The sequence below is a fragment of the Wyeomyia smithii genome, chromosome 1 (assembly GCF_029784165.1).
Source record: "Wyeomyia smithii strain HCP4-BCI-WySm-NY-G18 chromosome 1, ASM2978416v1, whole genome shotgun sequence".
Lineage (NCBI taxonomy): Eukaryota > Metazoa > Arthropoda > Insecta > Diptera > Culicidae > Wyeomyia > Wyeomyia smithii.
Window position 1 is genome coordinate 166,769,853 of NC_073694.1, and position 22,524 is coordinate 166,792,376.

The 22,524-nt window shown below is 41.2% G+C and overlaps 1 protein-coding gene across 2 annotated transcripts in view; it reads right to left on the reverse strand.

The window, feature by feature from the left end:
• LOC129717561 (homeobox protein B-H2-like) overlaps nucleotides 1-17,646 on the reverse strand; it is a 54,857-nt gene extending 37,211 nt beyond the window's left edge. For both annotated transcript variants that reach the window (XR_008726699.1, XM_055667549.1), the window contains exon 1: nucleotides 16,237-17,646. Coding sequence is in view for 1 of the 2 variants with exons in the window: in XM_055667549.1 (XP_055523524.1) it covers nucleotides 16,237-17,053 (817 nt within the window). In the remaining variant the exon portion in view is untranslated. The remainder of the gene's footprint in view (nucleotides 1-16,236) is intronic.
• Nucleotides 17,647-22,524: the final 4,878 nt, after the last annotated feature.

A 22,524-nucleotide genomic window follows, 5' to 3' on the forward strand; every position in this document is an offset into this window, starting at 1 on the left:
ACGGCAAAGGCAGTACGCCTACCGGATCGACGCAAGACATCGCAGTGGCTGGTCCACTGTTGATAAAGGCGGTCGGAAGACAGCGAGACACGCTACCGAAGGTAGTAGCGCTGTCGGAGCAGCTCGATGCCATAATCGAGTTTGCGAAAAGTCGCACCAACACGACGAAGTACCTGAAGCAGGCTCTCTACATGCTTCGGTCCTCCGTCGATGCTGCGAAGAAGGAGCACGCCCAGCTCAAGGCAAGAGCGGTGGCTGCAGAGAAGAATGCAACGGAGGTGACCGGAAGGGCGACGAAGTCGGTCCAAACGGACACCTGCACGTCTGCAGCGATTTGCGCCTCCGGGTCAGCCGCAAAAAGAGCAAGGCAGTCTCCGGGGGAAGCCCCCGAGAACAGCAAGAAACGGTTGGTTGTGCTAAGCCCGCGAGATAGCACACCAACGGCCTCCAAGTCCGCCGAAAAGTCTGCCGAAGTGGCAGCTACGGGAAACCCTTGGGTTACCGTGGGAGGAAGGAAGCGCCAAAAAGACAGCAAGCGCAACGACGAGAAGGCGACAAATCGTCCAAAAACGGGAAAGAAGGCGCGAAGCAGGGGCGACGCCCTCATACTCAAGACGGAGGGGTCCAAGTACTCCGAAGTCTTGAAGAAAATGAGAGGCGAAACCCAGCTCAAGGATCTGGGAGCGGATGTGCGGACCATCCGTCGTTCTCGCACCGGCGAGATGATCCTTGAGCTCCGTAAGGATGCTAAAAACAAGGGCGCTGCCTACAAGACGGTAGCCGAGCAGATCCTCGGGAAAGATGTGCAAATTCGGGCACTCACCTCAGAGGTGACTCTCCAGCTCAAAAACCTGGATGAAATCACCGAGAGGTGCGATATTGCACAGGCCCTCAAGGAGAAGTGCGGAGTGGAAGTAGCCACTGAGGTAATTCGCCTCAGAAAGGGTCCAGCGGGGACCCAGGTGGCCACTTTCCGGCTTGCATCGGCCGATGCAACTCTGGCCCTGAAGACAGCCAAACTTAAGGTTGGCTGGTCAGTATGTCCCCTGAGCATACTCCAGCAGCCGGACGTTTGCTTCAGGTGTTTCGAGGGAGACACAAGTCCTGGACCTGCAAGGGGCCCGATAGGAGCCAGTTATGTAGGCGTTGTGGTGGTGCTGGCCATAAAGCTAAAGACTGCGGGGAGCCTCCCAAGTGCTTGGTATGTACTGGAAAACGGGACGCCAAGCACTTTATGGGAGGCCCACGGTGCCCAGCCGGTAAGGCGGCCACGAAACCACGGGCGTGAGGGTGACACAATTGAACCTGAACCATTGCTATGCGGCACAGCAGCTGCTATACCAAGCAGCGTCTGAGTCGCGGTCGGACATCGCAATCGTATCGGACCCCTACTGCATTCCTCCCGGAAACGGTAATTGGGTTGCAGATAAGTCCAGTACGGCGGCCATATGCACGACCAGCAAGTTCCCGGTTCAGGAGGTTGTGTCAACCTCAAATGAAGGATACGCGGTTGCCAAGGTGGACGGAGTGTTCTACTGCAGTTGTTATGCTCCGCCGCGTTGGTCTATCGAAAGGTTCACCCAGATGGTCGATCTGTTATCTATGGAGCTGACGGGACTAACACCCTTAGTAGTGGCGGGCGACTTCAACGCTTGGGCTGTTGAGTGGGGAAGCCGCCGCACGAACCGGAGGGGTCAGATCTTGTTGGAAGCTTTGGCAAAGCTCAACCTAGATCTGGCCAACGTTGGAACCAAGTGTACATTCAGCAGAAATGGTGCGGAGTCGATCATCGACGTGACGTTCTCCAGCCCAGGACTGATCGTGAACTGGAGGGTAGACGATGGCTACACCTATAGTGACCACCAGTCGGTCTGCTATAGCGTAGTCCAGAACGTGAGGCGGCAGGCGACGGGTAGAGCCAATACTCCGACCGTCCGCGGGTGGAAGACATCGCATTTCGATGCCGAGGTATTTGCAGAAGCAATGAGAAGAGAGCGCGAGGGGGGCAGTTGGCTCCGCCCGAGTGCTGACCAATTAGTTGCCACATTATCGCGGGCGTGCGACGCCACCATGCCTAGGACCCGCCAACCTAGGAATGGTAAGTCACCGGTATACTGGTGGACCGACGCGATAGCGGACCTCCGTAGCGCGTGCCTCCGTGCAAGACGGATGTTGCAACGTGCACGTACCGATGCACAGAGGGTAGAGCGCCGTGTAGTATTCGGATCTGCAAGATCGGCGCTTAAAAGTGCGATAAAGGCGAGCAAAAGGGCCTGCTTCGATAGGCTATGCGCGAGTGCCAATACGAATCCGTGGGGCAACGCCTACAGAGTCGTAATGGCGAAGACCAAAGGCGTGTTGGCGCCTGCAGAGCGATCACCAGCGATGCTGGAGCGCATCATCGAGGGACTCTTTCCACGACACGAGCCAAATCCTTGGCCTCCGGTTGCTGAGTCTCACGTCCGACGTTCCAGTATCTCAGACACAGACCAGGGATGGTCGGCCAACCTGCCGGGCATCCAATCCGTGAGAGACGGCAGCCGTGCAGAGGTTGTGGAGGAGGTAAGGGTTACGAATGAGGAACTCATCGTGATCGCCAACTCCCTGAAGGTGAGCAAGGCACCGGGACCGGATGGAATCCCGAACTTGGCCATCAGGACGGCCATGAAAGTGGCCCCTGATCTATTTCGAGCAGTCATGCAGAAGTGCCTGGATGACTGCCTCTTTCCGGACAGGTGGAAGCGACAGAGATTGGTGCTGTTGCCGAAGGCTGGGAAACCGCCAGGGGACCCATCGGCATACAGACCTATCTGTCTGCTGGACACTACGGGCAAGGTGCTTGAGAGGATTATCCTCAACAGACTGGTGAAGTACACAGAGGGTGTAAACGGTCTGGCAAGTAACCAGTTCGGCTTCCGGAAAGGTAGATCCACGCTGGATGCTATTCTCTCTGTCACCAAGACGGCAGAGGTAGCACTCCAGCGTAAGAGTTGGGGCATTCGCTATTGCGCAATCGTCACGCTTGACGTGAAGAATGCATTCAATAGCGCCAGTTGGGACTCCATAGCGCTCGCGCTTAGGAGCATCCACGTACCGGTGTCGCTGTACAAGATTTTGGAAAATTATTTCCAGAATCGGGTACTAGTTTACAACACGGAGGAGGGTCAGAAGTGCGTCCCAATCACCGCAGGGGTACCGCAAGGTTCCATCCTGGGCCCGGTGTTGTGGAATGTCATGTATGACGGGGTGTTGAAACTAAAGTTCCCTGTAGGGGTTGTGATCGTCGGTTTCGCAGACGACATCACGCTAGAGGTCTACGGCGAGTCGATCGAAGAGGTCGAGTTGACGGCCGCGCACTGCATACGCAAGGTCGAAGACTGGATGCACTCTAGGAAACTGGAGTTAGCGCACCATAAAACGGAGGTTACGGTTGTGAACAACCGCAAATTAGAGCAACAGGCGGTGGTCAGAGTCGGTGACTGCACCATTACCTCAAGGCGTTCCTTGAAGCTCTTGGGGGTTATGGTTGACGATAAGCTCACATTTAAGAGTCACGTCGACTATGCCTGTAAGAGGGCTTCAACGGCCGCTGCAGGACTATCTCGAATGATGTCCAATAGCTCAGCGGTATATGGCAGCAAGCGTAAACTTCTTGCCAGCGTGGTTTCGTCCATACTTAGGTATGGTGGGCCAGCATGGTCCAAAGCGTTAGGTACCAACAGTCATCGTCGAAAACTGGAAAGTACCTACAGGCTCATGTGCCTGAGGGTTGTGAGCGCGTACCGTACAGTGTCATACGACGCAATCTGCGTCCTGTCCGGCATGATGCCTATCAGCATAGCCATTAAGGAGGACGTAGAATGCTTCGATCAACGTGACACAAGGGGTATACGAGGCACCAGAAGGTCATTCTCGATGATCAGATGGCAGCAGGAATGGTCCAATTCCGCAAAGGGTAGATGGACGCATCGACTTATTCCGGACGTATCCGGATGGGTCGGGAGGCGCCATGGAGAAGTTAACTTCCACTTGACACAGATTCTGTCAGGTCATGGTTGCTTCAGGCAGTATCTACACAGATTCGGGCATGCGGGGTCCCCCATGTGTCCCGAGTGTGCGGATGCGGAAGAAACTGCTGAGCACGTCTTCTTCGTGTGCCCTCGTTTTGTGCATGCGCGGAGCGACATGATGGTAGTGAGCGGGCCAGACACCACTCCGGACAACCTAGTTCGGAGGATGTGTAAAGACCCAAACATTTGGAGGGCGGTTTGTACAGCCGCCTCTCAAATAGTTTTAGAATTGCAAAACAGGCGACAGGTTGACCACCGACACGCCAGTGTTAGCTAACGGCCAGTCTCCAGGTTAGTTAGCTAAGTTAGCAAAGAGATCTATAGAACCAAGAGGGTGCACAGAGCACAAAAGCCGCTCCCCGAAGCAATACCTAGCGGTGGTCCCGGGGAGTATTATGGGCTGGAGACTGGAGGGGTTTTAGTGGGTCCGGTCACTGATTCAAACCAACCCCACACTCCCTGAGGTTGGTCACCTCAGGGGTTTGGATGCAAATTTCCCCTCCACCTGAAACAAAAAAAAAAAATATATATATATATATATATATATATATATATATATATATATATATATATATATATATATATATATATATATATATATATATATATATATATATATATATATATATATATATGTATATATATATATATATATTTTGAATTGGATTTACTATAATACCAGTTAAAATAACAGTAAGCTGATAAACTTAGAAAAAGTATCAAAATAAGCCCAGTGCGACGGTGCATAAAATTTATGGTGAGAACCTTATTGTAAAAGTTATAACTATCAGAACCTAAAAAAAAAATTACAAAATTATGCTTTGTGATGTATTTCCTTATAAACCAACATTTAATCATAAACAATTTCGATTTTGACATACATTTCATATTGTTCTTAACCCTTGAATACAAAAATGATTAATGGAGAATATATCCTCGAATAGTGGTCGGTTCAAGCAAGAATAAACTTTTGTCCTGCGTTCTAGCTAAAAATGCTTGAAACAGGTAAACTTACTTTTCACTAATGCAAATTACCACGCTTTTTTTTTGTTTTTTGCAAACACCGATTACATTGATTTTTCATAATTTGTCCATAAGTTAAGTTAACATTTAATGAAAAGAGACAAAACAAATACAAATTCGCTATTCGTTTACAAGCCGGTGATTCTACACGGTACAGTTATATTTAAAGTGCTAACAAATAGAAAAATTAACATAAACAACTAGGACTTTGACACCGGAGTAAACTTCTGCCGAAGTAGACCTGTACCCTTCTACTGGAAAATATTTCAGCACATGACTCTTTTAGTTCAAGAATACAAGTTATAGTATGTAATACAAGTTTTCAAGTGTTTGCCATTCCTGTTTCTTTCGTATATTATGAGAAAATATTAGTGAGAGTTCTTACTCTTTGTATGCACTCACAAATATGCATGGTGTTTGTTGTCTGTCTGTTGTGTTTTGTTTTCGATTTGCGATGAAGCAATTTCGAAGTCGTAGTGACGCAGCCATTGAACAATATTTGAACGTCTAAAACCGTATGTGGTTGAGCGTGATTTCTTTTGGAAACCATCAAAATGTACGAAAAGACATCTTCTTTGGAGAACCGTAAAACATCCGGCTGCCCACGATCTGTTGGTACATCGCAAGTCATTGAAGTTGTGAGGAAACGTATCCGACGAAAAGGGCAACGTTCTGTTGGACAACTTCCCACCGATTGAGGTATATTTATTGGATCTGATCACAATATTTTGGTAACTGACTTTGGATTTAAGACCCACAAGAATTGTAAAGTTCACGGCCTTTCCGAGTAACACTTTCACGATACACCGGTCACGAGTTCTTTTTTTTCCTTATTAAAAACTATTTGTTCGGAATAGTAACACAATGCACAAATTGATTGATTGTGAGCAGCAGTGAAAAACAATATTTCGGAGTCCCAAAGGAGTGTTCCCCAGTTCCAGAGTGCAGCTTCAGTGATGATTTGAGGGACAGTTTGCAAGTGAGGTAACCTTCCCCTGGTTTTCAGGTGTCCAAGTCAACGCTTTTTATTGCAAAACAGAATTTTGGAAGAAAATAGTTACCCGAGTTTTCTAAAACTCTTCGGAGATAACCACTATGTGTTTCAGGAAGCCGGTGCATCCTGCGAGCTTTGTTCAATGCCGGTGTAGGGGTAAATTGACGGATTTGCAGGATAAAAATGGATGACCGCCGAGCTCCCCAGATATGAAGCCAATGTTTTTTTTTGTCTGGTTCTACATGACGTCGAAGTTTTTTTTACCTGCTGGGTGCATTCTCCACTGCGACCAGTCATTTGATCTTTGGTGGGGTCAGGGTGTTTTACCACTATTAGATTGAGTGGTTTCCACTTGCTGATTACAGGCCTCGTTCCAATAATGTATCATCGAACGAATAAAGTTCACCGCCTTATTGAGAGAAGTTATCCGAACATCGTTGCAATAAGTTTTTATCAAAAATTGCTTCTTCTTTTGAACGAGTGCTTCGTAGTCACATAGTAAATTATCCGACGTTTCTCTATCCAAATTACATAAGCGACAGGTATCATCTTGCAGTTTACTTATCTGCTTTAAGTAATATTTGCTTGAGCAGTGCCCCGTCACAAGGCCACTGAAGGTACAAAGATCTTTTTTGAAGATATTGAGTAGTGTTTGAGTATCTGTTTTGTTGGGTGATATAAATCGCCTCGAATGTCGAGCTGTTTCATTGTTTTCCAGATGTTATCTATTATTGATTTTCCACACTCCTTGAGTTCCAATTTGAGGTCACATTCTGCGATCCCACAACATGGATCTGGTCCTATGAATAGTGACGTTGATCTATTTCTCGCCAACGGATCAGCTTTTTCATTCCCTTCAATACCAATGCCCAGGTACCCGAAATAGGTTCACTTTACTAATGCTAGGCGCCTGTTGTAGTACTTGAATACAATTCTAAACCAATTTTGAAGAACAGGAAGCGGATTTCAGTGCTTCCAGAGCAGTTTGACTATCCGAAAATATACATATATTTGCATGTCTATAGTTTCGCCGTAAACAAATGATGGCGCATTCAATTATTGCCTGTATTTCTGGTTTAAACACAGTTGACCATTCACCCATTGCTATTGATATGTTTACTCCGGGACCTGTTACCCCAGTCCCAACTCTATCGTGTAGCCTGGAACCATCCGTGTAGAAAACTATTGAGTCTGTTGTAATGCCTCCTGTTTCCAATTCCGTGCGACTTGGCTCAGTCACTTGAAACAGTCGTTCAAAGTTATTCTGCCCATCCATCCAGTCTTCCTGAGTTAACAACGGATTGATCATGAAGTTTTTAAGAATACTAACGTGTCCCTTGAGGTCTTCTACAAAAAAGTCTTCTGTTCTTTGTAGTCTTAGTGCGTTTTTCTCAGCTTTTAATTGTACAAATAAATGCAATGGAAGTAGACTTAGCATAGCATCTAATGCTTTCGGAGCTGTCGAGGCTACTGATCCAACTAGGAACAGTTCAGAGCGCCTTATTCAAAAAATCGGGAATGACATACCCATAGAATCCGTGCGTGCCGCCAACGATAGCTTCGAAACGCGTTTGAAGTTGATGAAAATAACTGCAGGAAGGTTTATTCAGATACATCTGCTCTAGATGTTCACTATGAAAAGTACTTTCAGTAAAAAAAATACTCAGAAATGAACTGTTTCATAAACGTGTGCTTAAAACACTCTTCGGTCAAAACTCATACACTCATACTTGAACTAAATTCGATGTTTTGTAGTATAGTTGATTTCATTTTGTGAACAACAATTCCAATACGCAAAACTTTTCCTTATTACTTTAGAAGCAATAGCGCAAAATTGCCTTCTAGGTAACAAATCCATTACTCAAAAGGCAATAAATTCTTCCCCTGTCAAGTAACAACACATACTGTCATATATATGGTACGAGTTACGGGAGTACGACTATCTACCGTAACACGTAAGTAGAGCTGTTCATTAACCTACGGCAAAAATCTCGCCCCATCGCTCGTGTTGGTGTTCAGCCTGGCAGAGGCCTTACAAGTTTCTACAAGCTCCAATTCATCCGGTGTGCGTGTATTAGTTCGCTCGTTGTACGCATACGGAGTAGTGAAAAAATATGACAAGAGCTGCCAAGCAGCATTATCCCTGTCATAGAGTTTGCAAACGTTGATGATTTCAATGACTTGAAATGCGCCTTGAAATGACATCGCGATCCGTAAACTGCGTTAGAGAAAAACAAAAACATTCGCTTTCTTGCAGGGTATCTACAGCACATAATCATTGGTTCATGGAAACTCATTTGGACCTGTTTGAAAATACAAAACTTGTGCCCATCCAGAACAATATTCGCAACTTCGGCAACTCTGGTCAGATAGTATTAGATATTTCCATTTCAAGTAAACACTGTGGGATGAAACGAAAGTGTTTCTAATTAGACATTTGAGGTTGACGGTTGAGATTCTGATTATGTGTGGATAAAGGGGACAAAAATGAACCAGATCGTTGCATCAATACAAATGCAGCGAGTGAAGTCTTGCTAACACATGCACTGCGGTGCTCTGTATGTTCTCATGCAGAAACACATACAATCGTGTGACCGTCATAATTTTTATTACTTTTTGTTTGTTACTTTTTGTGTATAATGCGCAGTCATAAGACACAAAAAGTAATAAAAAATTGCCCTAAAGTAATAAAATGTTCCCCGTTTGCGTTGGGTGAAGCAATGATACTATATTCAATATTTACGAAACAGGATTTGCATTTTTGATCTATTAGACAAAGAAGATCATCAAGAATTTTTTAAATAATCACAATTTTCTCCTGGTACAAAGAAAAAAGGCGGCGGCTTAACAAAATAAATATTCAGAATATTCAAATATTTTTGAATTAAGTTACAAATATTTTTGAATTAAGTTACGGAAGAGGCAAAAGGGGGTACAGATAACTAAAAGTTCAGAACCGTAAACTGGGGTGACTTTGATCACTTTTGACGTGGGACTACGTCTTTGTTTTCTATAATGGTATGCATTTTGTAACATTGAAAATGAAACTGGCAAATGTTGCGTCAGATTTCAAACGATAATAACAGCATAACCACATGATGGATAACAATAGCCAATATGTTGTTGGAAAGATAAAATGTTAAACAATTTTGTAATACGCTAGTCATCATTATTTTTTTCATTGTAAAGCAGTAAAAACTGTTTAAAAGTGTCGAGGACAAATTCACGCGAACAATGGACCAATCACATGCGAGCATTCCCAGCACAGACGACATGAATGGACACCAACCATTCTCTATGACCATTCTCTGTAACCATTCTCTGTAACCATTCTCTGTATCAATATAAAAAAATAGAGTCTCCCAGTCCCAATAGGTCAATTTATATTTACTTCTATGAACCTGGACTAAACTGATGTCTCGAAGGTAAAGGTTTTTCGAAAAGTTTGAAACAACCCCTTTCCTTGATCCATTTCTAAACCTGCCGTTAGAGCGTAATAAAAACTGATGTCTTCAAAGAAAACATGCTGATAAAAGCAACAGTACCGTAGAGTATATGTGGAGCAGAGCGCCGCTAGTTTCTCATCGTCTATCATAGTAGAAGGCACGACTTCTATTCGCGTGCAATCAAAACTGCAATGCTGCTACTGATGGTGATTGAAAGTTTAACTCATGAACATGATGACCATAAAAACCATAAATTACTCAACAAGAGTTGAATATATTTTCAACGATTATAAGTAATTTTTATTTATTTTTTATCTTTGATATTCACTAAATAATCGTGACCGACATAATATCGAACGAATAAGTTCCTAAAAACACTGATTTATAGAAGAGTAAGAGCCGGCGAGTGCTTGTGAATTTTTTGTCCATTTACTTAGATCTATTCAGAGCCTTTTTTTTACATTTCAACATTGCTTGATATTTTTGTTATTTTTAACTTTACAAATAAAATAATATACTTATGTTAGCTGTTTTCGTAATACAGGTCGGACTCGATTATCCGGAACATCAAAAAACACACTAAAAATACTGAAATTTTGCGATTAACGAATATAAAATAAATATTTCTTTTCTTTATTTTACTTGTATGATGCAGTGGCGTAGCCAGAAGTTACGGGGTAAAGGAAAGGGGGTAAAATCTTAAGAAGCAAAATAAATAAATTGGACATTGACTATTTTCACTTAATTCGAACTTATCCCAAACATGCTGAAAGTGGCTTAAATGGTAACAAATATGCCAGAAGGGATGGTAAAGGCAAAATTTCGGAATAAAAATTGAAAACGGACACCAAAAAAATAAAATTCCGGATAATCGAGTTTCCGGATAATCGAGTCTCCGGATAATCGAGTCCGACCTGTACAGTGAATGTAATTGTTGGCAAATGAAACAAACTTGTGAAGCAAAAAACAAAAATGAACCTTTTCAAACTTTAACTTCGTTGAAATTGTTAACTGTTGTTTGCACAAAAAAAAAAACACTACATACACAACATCACCAAGTTTTTTCGAGTGTGATTTGAAGGGGAGGCTGAGAATTAAATTACGTAAATCACTGAACCAATCTTCCAGCTGGTCTCGAGGTACGATGCTGGCCTAAAAAACCAGTCGTCGTGTGTTCGAGTCTCGGCTCGGGAGAGACTGTTATGTTGGTGTCAGTAGGATCGTAGCGCTAGCACCGCAATTGTCCTGTACAGTCGGCTGCGAAGTCTGTGTATAGTAAAACAGAAGGTCGAATTCCGATACGATTTATTTTGTCTGTAATTACAGTAATTACAGTGTTTAATCCCACGTCACCATGTCATACTACCCTAGGGCTGTATATCTTGTAGTATTTTGAATGTATCTGAAATATTTTCAGAATATACTGAATAAAATATTGTTTGATATTTTTAAAATAAGTACTGGCATGCATTGAGCGAGATCTAGTCACAACTTCAAAAGTTTAGCAAACAATTTTGCTGTTTTTAAACATGCTCTGGAATTTTATACCAATCATTATTCCGGGATGACTTTGTCCACTTCATTATTTTGATGATTTTGGAGTAAAACTTTACTAACTTTCTTTAACTAAATTGAACAGCCTAAAACGACTTAAATGAGTTTATAAATATGGCAAGCCACTTGAGGGCCATTCATATTTTACGTGAACAGTTTATGTTCGCGAATGTCCAAAATTCATACAAAATTTTTGGAATATATATGAATGATTATCCACGGAGAGGAAAGGCGATCTAAAATCATCAAAAACTAGTCCACGTGCAATTGTCCTAATTTGCCCGTTATTTTACCTCTTGGGTTATTATTCAAAAGAAAATATGTAATACGCTGTGGAGATTATTGGGACCATACATTGCCTTCGAGAAAAAACTTGTAAAAAGAATAATGAAAATCATTGTTATAATATTTGTTTATCTTAAGAACTAATCTGGGAACAAAATAAATAAAACTTTACGTATTGCATCTCGTTAATTTTAATCTGCTTGAACCGATTGTTTGTATGCAACAAATTCCGCCAAAAATACACTTTATTTTCAATTAATATTCTAGCATGAAAAATACTCTTTAAATAGCAGGAAATGCATGAATAGTAGCAAAGTGGACATTTATCAACACAATCAGCTCAATCAACACAATTTCAAAAAAAGGTACGGTGATCAAAGTCACCCCAGTTTACGGTACTTTTTTATCTCTGTGTGAACACTGCGACCAGAGACCGCACTTCATATAATTAGAAGTATCATTCTTGAAGTGAGTGGACACGCTTATCATTTATATCCGTGCTTGTGTGTGATGTTTTATCCTTCCGTCTAAAGCAGTGGTTCCCAACCGGGGGTCCGCGGCCGGCAAGGGGTCCGCGAAACATACCTAGAATGGCCGCGAAGCTCTTGGCAAATATGACAGGTAGTTGAAATTTCTTTCTAGATACCTCTGTGAAGGCAGATTTTTAACTTTTCTGCGTACTAGGACCAAAACGTGGAACAAATTAGACATGCAGAACAATATGAGACTGAAAACGCAGCCTCGTATTGCAAAACTTGTATCTGAATTTTTTCTATAGGGCCGCGAAGCTCTTGTGTTTAGCAAAAGAGGCCGCGGTGCCTAAAAGGTTGGGAACCACTGGTCTAGAGCTTACTACTGGTCTACTTTACCGATCCTCTTACTATCCTACCAATATCGTCAAATTACAATTCCCTTGAAAGACACTTCACCTAACGTTCTCTTCTGGATAGATTTTTCTAAGAGAGACTAGTTGTTTTGTGCCAATGTTCATCAATTACAATTTTTTGAAGAGGATTAATATTCCTCTAGTAAGTTTCACTATGAGAAGGACTTTTATTTTTTCAAGAGGAAGGAAACCTCGTTTCACAATACGGTCAATGCGGTGTTACGGTCAAAAATTGGCCAACTTCACTTTGCCGTTATGTTTTAATCGTGTATCAAAAAAACCTGAACACCCCTCATTCAAAGATGTGTTTGTATATCAAGCCTGATGTTTGCTTTTAACATTTGCTCTTCAGTTGTTAAAATGGCGTCGAAGTAAGAGAAGCAACGCTTGGAAATTTTGCTCACGCATCGTGAAAATACGAACTACTCGCACGCCAAGTAGACTAAATTGTTAAATATGGCCAAATCAACCATCATCAACGTAGTAAAAGTGTTTGAAGAACGTTTGCCGACTGTCAGGAAGACAGGATCAGGAGGAAATCGAAATCCGAAGTTCGCAAAAACTACGAAAGGAGAGGCCAGTAGGTTAAGGCGGAATCCCAAACTTTCCATCCGGGATGTCGTCAGCAAGCTGGAAGTGTCGTCTCGAGTGAATTGAGCTGAAAAACAAGTCTGACTGTCAACATGGAATATGGAGTAGGCTCTAAATCGTGATGGTAAGTAAAGCAAGTCGGACAAACGAAGTAGACGAAGTTTGATTGCGTAGTACAGGACGATAAAATTTACGTCAATGCAGACTTTCAACAGCTTCATGGACAGGAATATTATGCGGCAACCAGAAGAGAAAAGGTGGCATAGATTTACAAGCACATCAAATTGTCGAAGTTTGCAAAGGAATATCTCGTGTGGCAGGCTATCTGTACCTGCGGTTTGAAGAGCAGCATTTTCATTGCGAAAGGTTCCGTCAACGAGGAAATTTATGTACAGGGGTTCTTGGGGCAAGACACTATTGATATATTGCGGTTTATTCCCAATATTCAATATTAAAAAGTATTTATCGTTGCATTTTTGGGCACTCCTCTCTTTATAACTTAGCTCATTGAGCTCATTGGTTGTCAATTGACAAATGAACGATAAATATCAAAATATATCAACCAATATCGAGTAATATTAGCAAAATATTTTTCGTGAAAATATAGGTGTCTAGCCCCTAAGGTCTGTTGCCTTTCCTCAAGTAACACAGCTGTCCGTTCCGATTTGGCATCTTGCCATTGCGGAAGACTCTGAAGAGCTGAATGACCCCTCAGGTTAAAGGCTCTATAATAAAAATCAATCAATCAATCAATCATTGCGGAAGAAAGTCCTAAGCCCTATAGAAAAATACTGGACTATCGTCAAGTGAAACCTCAAGTAGACACGAAAAACGGTTCTCAACGAGATGCAGTTCAAGACTGACTGGCGTTCTGCGGCGAACAAAGCGACCAAGAACGCGGTACAAAACTTGATGTAAGGAGTCAAGAGGAAGGTCCGGCAATTAGCATTCGCTAAAAAGGAAGTTTCAGTCAATATTTTTCCTTTAAAATTATTCTATATAAATTAAACTTGACGAAGAAACATGTTTTTATTTTTTAGACCAGTTTCATTGTTAGAGGGGCATAATTTTATTAGAAGGAGGGTCAACAGGAGTACAGTTAAGTCTTTTTTACACGGTTTTATTTTACACGATTCTTTTTTACGACGATTTTCCAAATAACGCGGTTTTTTTACGACATTTTTCCACATAACACGGTTTTTTTTGCACGGTGCGTACAATCGTGTAAAACAGAACTTTACTGTACTGTCGAATTCGGCTTGAAGAGAGGGTATATTGTGGGACTCTGTGAACTTGTGGCAGCGGAATTCTCAAAAAAACGTTACTGGTGTCGTCAATCGATAAACACTAATTGCTAAACATAGGTACGCGGAATTATCGCCAGTTAGTCACCCATTATCACAGAAGATGATTTCAAGAGTAAATTTATTGTTCTTCAATGCCAACAAAAAAACTACTTTTATCACGAGTTTCAAAGTTAAAAAATGAATAATTGGGTGACGGCTTAGCAATCATAAATCTCTCAATTAAGAAATTGTTTATATTCGTCTCAACGCTTCAGCACTAAATGGTGTCTTTATTAACTGTTCAATGGTGCTTTTACAATAATATTACACAATAATCATTGCCAAACTAGGTACATTGTATTGTTCAATCACAAAATTGTGGTTAACAATTTTGAACCCCGGTTCACGATTCGGTAAAAAGTGCTGAATAAAATATACAATTATGAAAAGCATGTGTCGACGAAAATACAAAATCTGTGCACACATTTTTACACTTCGTAGTGGGTAAAATTTGTTTTCACCCACCACGAAGCTCGAAGTGCTGTGATTATGTCTGATTTTCTGATTCTGTGCTGCAAACCGTTATGCTTTCTACTTGTCTATTTTTTATTTACAATTTTATTAAATTGGTGAATTTATATAGCTTAAATTGAGCCTAATCTCAACTAACTGTTGTGTTCTACTCCTAAGGCTAAATAAATTAAAATTCTGTCTAATAATAACCTGACCTATACCTGATTTGTGTTTCATTCATTCAATTATATATCATTCTCAAATACTCCTTACCGTTATGTTTTTTATGCTTACAATATTTAAGAAGCAAAAAAGGAGAATTATGCGACAGGAATCCTCACTTGTAAAAATATGGGGCGATTGCAATAAGGAAAAATACTAAAACAGTGGGTACAAATAGCAAACATCCATTTTCAAACCGCCAATGAACACTAAAGATACGTACTATATGCAGTATAAATAGTCCGCTTTCAGAATTCCTTTTCAAACCCAATAGAAGTAACTTCTGGGGTTCCTCAAGGTTCTCACCTAAGTCCTCTTCTTTTTATATTATACGTGAATGACATTTCCTTTCTTCTTAAATCAATACATGTGCTTGTATATGCTGACGACATGAAGCTCTTTATATAAAAAATTAATGCAGAAGGCTTCGAAATATTCGAGAATGAAATTAATATATTCTTGGTGCTACAACAGTCTATTACAACTCAACATTAAAAAATGTAATTCAATAGCCTTCGCCAGGAAAACAGTAACACCACTAACAGACATTTTCTCAGGAAACCGACCAGTAGGAAAATGCAAAATCGTCCAAACTTGCATTCATGGAACATTATTACACAATAATAAACACAACAATAACATGCTGGGCTTTATGAAACGCTTTGGCCATAATTTACAAGACCCATATACAATCAAACTATTATATATTACATACATCCGACCGATTCTGGAATATTGTAGCATTTTATGGAATTCCTATATGGTCACACATGAAGAACAGATTGAATCAGTCCAAAAACAATTTCTTTTGAACGCGCTTCGTAAGATAAATTGGACATTTCCCTTACCATCATATGAAGCACGCTGCATGCTTATAGACATACAAGCACTTAAAGAACACCGCGAACTTTCAATGCTTTATGTTATCAATGACATTATTTCTTAGCGCGTGCAATCCACTAAATTATCATCACAACTAAATTTTTATACACCTAATCGTCAATTAAACTGAGAATATTTGAGGAAAACTCTCACAGAAATAACTACTCACAGTAATGACAACTACAGTTGGTTGCAAAGTCTGTGTATAACAAACAGAAGGTCGAGTTCCGAATCGGAATGAAGCACCAAGGTTTTGCTTTGCTTTGCTTGGTCTCAGTGGGTTCTACAATAAGATTTTTTAACTGTTCAAAAGTCCGTCTCTGTCCAATAAACCGATATTTCGTATCATTCACAGAATCATTCGAAGAAAGCATTCAATTAGAATAAATGATGGTAGGCGTGCTGTGTGTACTTCAAACAAAACCAGCACGAAAATTAGGACTCCACCCATGGCTTCGTATTTCTGTTAACGGTAACAACTCACCTCCATCCTCATTCGCCTCGTCAAAGTTCTTGTTGGTCATTTGGAACAACGCATCCAGTGGGGTGCCGTTCGGGCCCGTCTTCACACCGGTTTTGCCGCTTCCGACAACGCCTCCGCTGTTGTTGTTGTTGTTATTGTTATTATGTGATCCAGAGGAGGACGACTGGGACGACTGATGGTGATCGGAGGTTCGGCCTATCTCTGGCGAACAGCAGTCTCCGCTGGCCGCCGAACTCGATCGTTCCGAGCCGCTTTCCGAGGGGATGATGTCCATGCTCATATGCCGCAGTAGCTGTGCCTGCGCCCGGAAGTGCTCCTGAAGCTGCTGATGGTAGTCCAGTGCTAGTCGATGCTCGTAGTGCAGTAAAGCGGGAGGCAGAAATGGCCGAACCGGGATTGGACCCCGCAGGTGATCCCATGGTCGCACTATTTTGGTGGCGGCCGCTTGAAGCGTGCTGTGGTGATGATGGTGGTGATGCAGAGTCAATGCACTATCACGATTGCTGGTATCCGTGTCCCGGCCAAGGATGTCCGCTATCGAGAAGGACTTAACGGTGGCGGCAGATGAAGCGGCAGATGTCGGAGGACTTGGTCGTTCCCGCGGTGGGCTCACCGGTTCATCCTTGGGTGGACTTATACTGCTATGTTCAACTCCTCGTAACCGCTTAAGTGGACTGAAGTAATCATCGCCTCGACTGCTGTTGTGATGGGCTTGCAGACGATGTAGATGATGCTCCACCACCGGTGGTGGACTAGGCGAACCTACCGAGATCTCCGATACAGCCGGGCTCGCGGGCGGCGGACTTCTACACAACATGTTTGCTAATAACTCGGAAATTTACTAACTAATCACAGATCAAACGTTTGCTTTTTTATCTCACTGTTGAGTAAACACTAATACCACACTTTTTATCAGATCCAAAATCGAACCGCGTTCTTCGTGTCTCAACACTCGTTCATAGTACGGCACTGCTAATAATCCTTCGCCGGAAACAAGTTTGTTCCATCATTTCGCAACTAGAAAATCCGGGTGTCTGCACTTGTCAAAAGTCGGGCGCGGAAACGCACCGAACAAACGCACCGTTCGTGACTGAACCGTTCCAACACCTTCTCCCTTCAATGCACTTAGACGGCGTCCGCACAGCGGTTCACTGTGTTCAAATCAATCAATCAATCAAGCCGCTAATGGCAAGTCAGCCACCTCTTCGTTTGCTTTTTTTTCTCTTCTCTTTGCTTGTTCACCCGCATGTACTTGCCTCTGTGTTCACTCGCTGGAATGGATGGATCTACACTGGGCTCCGCATTCTGACTCGCCGCTGTTGTTGAGGGCAGGTTTCGAAAAACCGGGTTCCTTCCAATCGCTTTTTCACTGTGCTTCGGGAGAAAAACACGCACACGCGGCACACGAAGACGGCGGGCACTGACAAACTGACAGCAGCTCGAAAGCTCTCCTACTCTCCGACCCTGTCGAATGATACGCAAGCCATCGGACTCCGTTTGTGTGAGTGAGCTGCGTTTGGTGTTTGGCTAGAGTATGGAAGATGGACGCAAAAGCAGTGCGGTAGAACGGGGCGGAGCCAAAGCAGGTTTCCGACCAATCATTTGCCTGGCAACGGTGCTGCCGACAGCAGAAGCGGTAACATCAAAGGCTACAGTAAAAATGTCGGTGCACTAACACACCACGATTGGATTTTCCCTGCCAGCGAGCGCACTTCTTGTGCTTCACCGGTGGAAGGCTAATTTGTTAGGTTAGTTAATTGACTTTTGAGCGCATATAGTTAGGCTAAGTGTAAAAGTATTTAGAGTTAAATGTTTTATTTATTGCCGGTGGAGCCGTCGTTTCTTGTTTCTCCATTAACACATTTCGCTGGCGCAGCTTCGATCGCGCGGTTGCCGCCGTGCTGCTCGCGACGGCCGCCGAATCTTTTCGCCGCCGCTTGTGAAGTAGTGTGCGTCACCAGTCGCTGCCTGGCCGCGATGTTTCGCGTTTCCTACACCTTCGCCCTGCTAGTTTACCGTGCCCTACGGTCCGGTTGGTTTGCCATTACCACAAATCAAGGTGGGTGTCACTCACTTTAAAAAGCACGAACATGAATTAGCAATGGTTGAACGAGCCGTCGAGTTTTTTTTTTGCTTTTTTTCTGCTGCTCCGACGGTTCTGTTCTGGTCTTCGTCTACGTCACCGTTCGTCCCACTGTAGCTTCCAACAATCTCTCGACGACAGTTCGATGGTATTGAAATTAGTTTAGTAAGTAAGACCGATAATAGCCAACAAATTCGTACGTGTGTGTGGAGAGTATTCAAGAAAAGTATTAATTAATTATCGTATAATTAAGATCAACTGTACCGCCAAAGACGGTGACATTTAAAATTGTAGTCAAATTTGTTCAATTTTCAGCTTTGCATCTATTTATGGCATTGCTGTGGATAATTCGTCGAGTAGGCGACGATTTATCTCTCAGTATAATACCCACGGCAGTCACTGTAACTGGCATTCATGTCTTTTGGATAACAGATCATGAACATTACGTGCCGACGGTACTTTGCACTCACATAATCTGATGAATTTGTTCAATCATTATTTCACCATAGATATGTACATGTTGTTTTAAAACAGTAATTTTATGCATTCAATTGGAAAAACTAAACGTTGAAAAAGTTTCTTGAAGATTCACAAACAAATGGAGGTCTCTGGAAAGCACATCACATTAAAAGATTATTTTAATTATTTTATAATTCATTCGATGATTTATAGATTATCTTAGCAAATTATTCACAAATGGTCTGACATCTATATAAACCGGAGTTTAAAACTTTTTGTGTTCCGTTCTCAAATAGACACTGCTTATTAACCCTCTAGTGCCCGAATTAATTTTTAAACGTACTTCGATAAAATCATTATAAACCATTATAAACACTTTTTAAATATTTATTAAAGCTTTTCGGAACTTCGACTGAAGCCCGCCAAATGGCGGCCTTGGGCACTAGAGGGTTAAAACCACTTTCGGTTCAAAGACGATGTAAATATTGTGAGATATATCTAATACCTTGTTCACACTGTAGCGGAAATCATGTGATATCGCGTATCTTGATATTAGAATCCATAATGTAGTTTTCCTCAGGAAACTTGGTGTATGACATTTGATTTCAAGATTGACGATATTACTTTTGTTATACTTTAATTTTTATTCATAGAAGCATCAAATGAAAAAAAATAAGCAATTTCGGATATGTTTCAGAATTTCGTTTTTTCTGTAATCCCGTGCTGTTTAGGAAAGCGTTTTAATTACAAAATACAAATCATGAGCTCTCACTACCATATACAAATTGATGTCTTGATAGTAAAACCAGAATTGAAAACACGATAAACACATCGCGATACTTTTGTCATTGTAGGTCTTAATCTCTCTTTGAGATACAGTCAAACTTTAGCGAGAACGAGAGGAAAACTTAGTATGGCGCGATGTTGTTAAAAAAAGCGCAAATTGTAAAAAAAAACAACAGTCATACCGAAAAATAAATTAATGATCTTAACATACTCTAGATTAAAATTTTTCATTTTATTTTTTACGTATGACATTTGAAATCATTTTTCGATCGAGAATAGTTGAAGAGGTTGTTTATCAGACACGACCGCAAGGTCAACGTATAATTACGACAACCTATTATATGTTAATGTATAATAATTTCACTTTGCCGAAAAAAAAAAACACTTTGGAAAAAAACCATTTTTTTAGGCTAACGTCGCTTGTAGTGCTATCTGGTAACGTATTGCTAGCAATATAAAATTGAACATATTTTGGGAGTTCAGCTTGGCTGAACCATCTGCGCTTATATCTTCAAAATGAGAATGAAATCAATGTATGTATGTATGTATTTTGTATATTTTTTTTATAAAGTAGGCCATTTAAGATTGGCCTAATTTTGAAAAACGCGACATGGAGTAACTGTTTCCAAAGAACCATACAAATTCATTGACGTAGAGTACATCTTACCGCAAAGTAAAACGAAAAGGTGAATGATTTCAAATACTTACAACTTTATTACCACTGAACGGTTTTTAGCCAGTCTTGTTGGATAGAGAGCAAGATTGTTTATGAAAACAATCTTTGAAACACTTTCGACGTAGAACTACGTCTCTCAGGAAACTCGGCTACTAGAGGGTGTAAAATGAAAATCTTAAAACGGAAACGGGGAAAAATATGTCCAATGTCATATGCTAATGAAGCGATTAGTTTTCTAATGATTTCCTTCGTTCTTGAAGCAAGCAATCGGAGGATCTCCTATGCATCCGCCCAAATACAAAATTGTAATTTGATTATTCGAACTATTGTACTATTGCAAATTGTCAAGCCTTGTTGAAACGTAAATTTCGAGCTCTGACTGGTCGCTTATTGCATGCTTTCCCTAGCACGGTCGTCAGAATATTAAACCTAGTTAACCGGGATTGCACTCTTGGACCATATAAGAGCCTGTCTTGGTTGAAACCAACCGTTTTACTAGTGGATGACGACTAGAGCAATTGAAATCTGTTGACCGTAAAATTTTCAATTTCAATGTAAAAACAACTCTCCACTGTGTCATCAGAAGAATTCTCAATTCCCACTGTCGGAGATAGCACTGAGATGCGATAAGTATCATATTATCGGATAAATCAAACAACAGGACAAATTAAAATTAAAAATGAAGAGTTAATATTTTCTCGTGCTCGTACAAAATGTTGGAACGCCTTGACAAAGATGGTTGTAAATTGCGAACGATGTGTTTTAGCAGATAAAGCCGATCAACAATCCGATTTCAAATGAAATATCGAACTGTGCTTCTCAGGGCGCACAGTGGAGCACTTAGAATATCAAACCTGATCAAAATTATTTTGAAGGATTTTTGAACTGAAAACGTATCATGGATCGAAAATATAGTATAATAAATAGTTGTGACTTTTGTCCAAAAACATGCAGGCTTTCATTTGCAATTGACTGTTTACATTGATAATCATTTATATTTAACTTACTTTATCTAATATGACACATGAAAAATCTCATTTACAGTATTTTTGTGTTTATTCAAATGTTCCCTGGCAATATCGAGACTATTTATAAGTCTTCTAATTTTACAGATTGATTAAACTAACCTTCTTTGACAATATCAATAGTTTGTTTGCTGATAAATCACTACGTTGCACTTGATTGTTTTGAAAAACAGTGAACGGTATGGGAGCATCGAATGCAACAACCGACAGCTAACATTTTGTCGATTTCAATCAGCTGTAACAAAGGCTAACAATACTTTCGGATGCTCATGAGCTGTCAAAAGATTCAGTAGCTGTCACACTTCAAAATGAAATTATGCAGAACATGGTTAATAAACTTTTGCTTTTTTTACTTTTGATCAGGATTTCACTTGATTTTTTATATGTGGGACGACCAAACAATGAATTAAAAAAAAACACAATTGTTTTCTCTTTGGCCGACAGGGAACAATGAATCCTACATATCCAATTCCAGATGGTTTAGTATAGTAGGTTGAAAAGTAGGCTTTGATTTGGTCTATATTTCTTGTCGGATTGGCCGTTCGTGAGTAGAAGTTTCATAATTTTCAAGGACACTCTTTGTACCTACTTGAAATTTTGCTTGGTTGTAACAGGTTGGTAGTAAATAGTTTCGCAATCACATGAAGATTTCTCTATCACAGAGGAATGTTTCGTACAAAAGCATGAAAAGTAAACAGAAGGATTGTGTACAAAGCGACCGCAAATTGCTGTAAAACTACATAAGGTTATTTGTTATCTTGCTTGTATTGTTTCAGTTAAGAGTGATCAATAACAATAAACTTTATTCAGCACGATTAAAATAGTATGATAACACTATATGATAACGCAATTCCTAAATTAGCCATACTTAAAACTTCGAGTTGCACAAATCGTAATCCATGTGGGTTATTTAATGAAGAATTACTTGATTTGAATAAATAATAGTAGACTTATGACTCATTAATGAAACACTCTCAACAAAGCATTTGTTTATGCCAACCCAACGAACAATCGCCTGATAAAACAGCTTATTAAGCTGTTGTTCAGCCGAAATCCGTTTTATAGCAGCTTCATAAGCGAGAAATCAACAATATTGTTTGACGGGAAGTGTGCGTATTCTACGTCAGTTATGCGGTCGTGTCTTGGAAAGAACCTCTCACTATTTTGTAATCATGCAGACTCGACAACTGGTGCTACTAGTGACATAGAAGGTTACTTGTGTATAAGACATTAAAGTAACCAGTTTTTTTAATAATAAT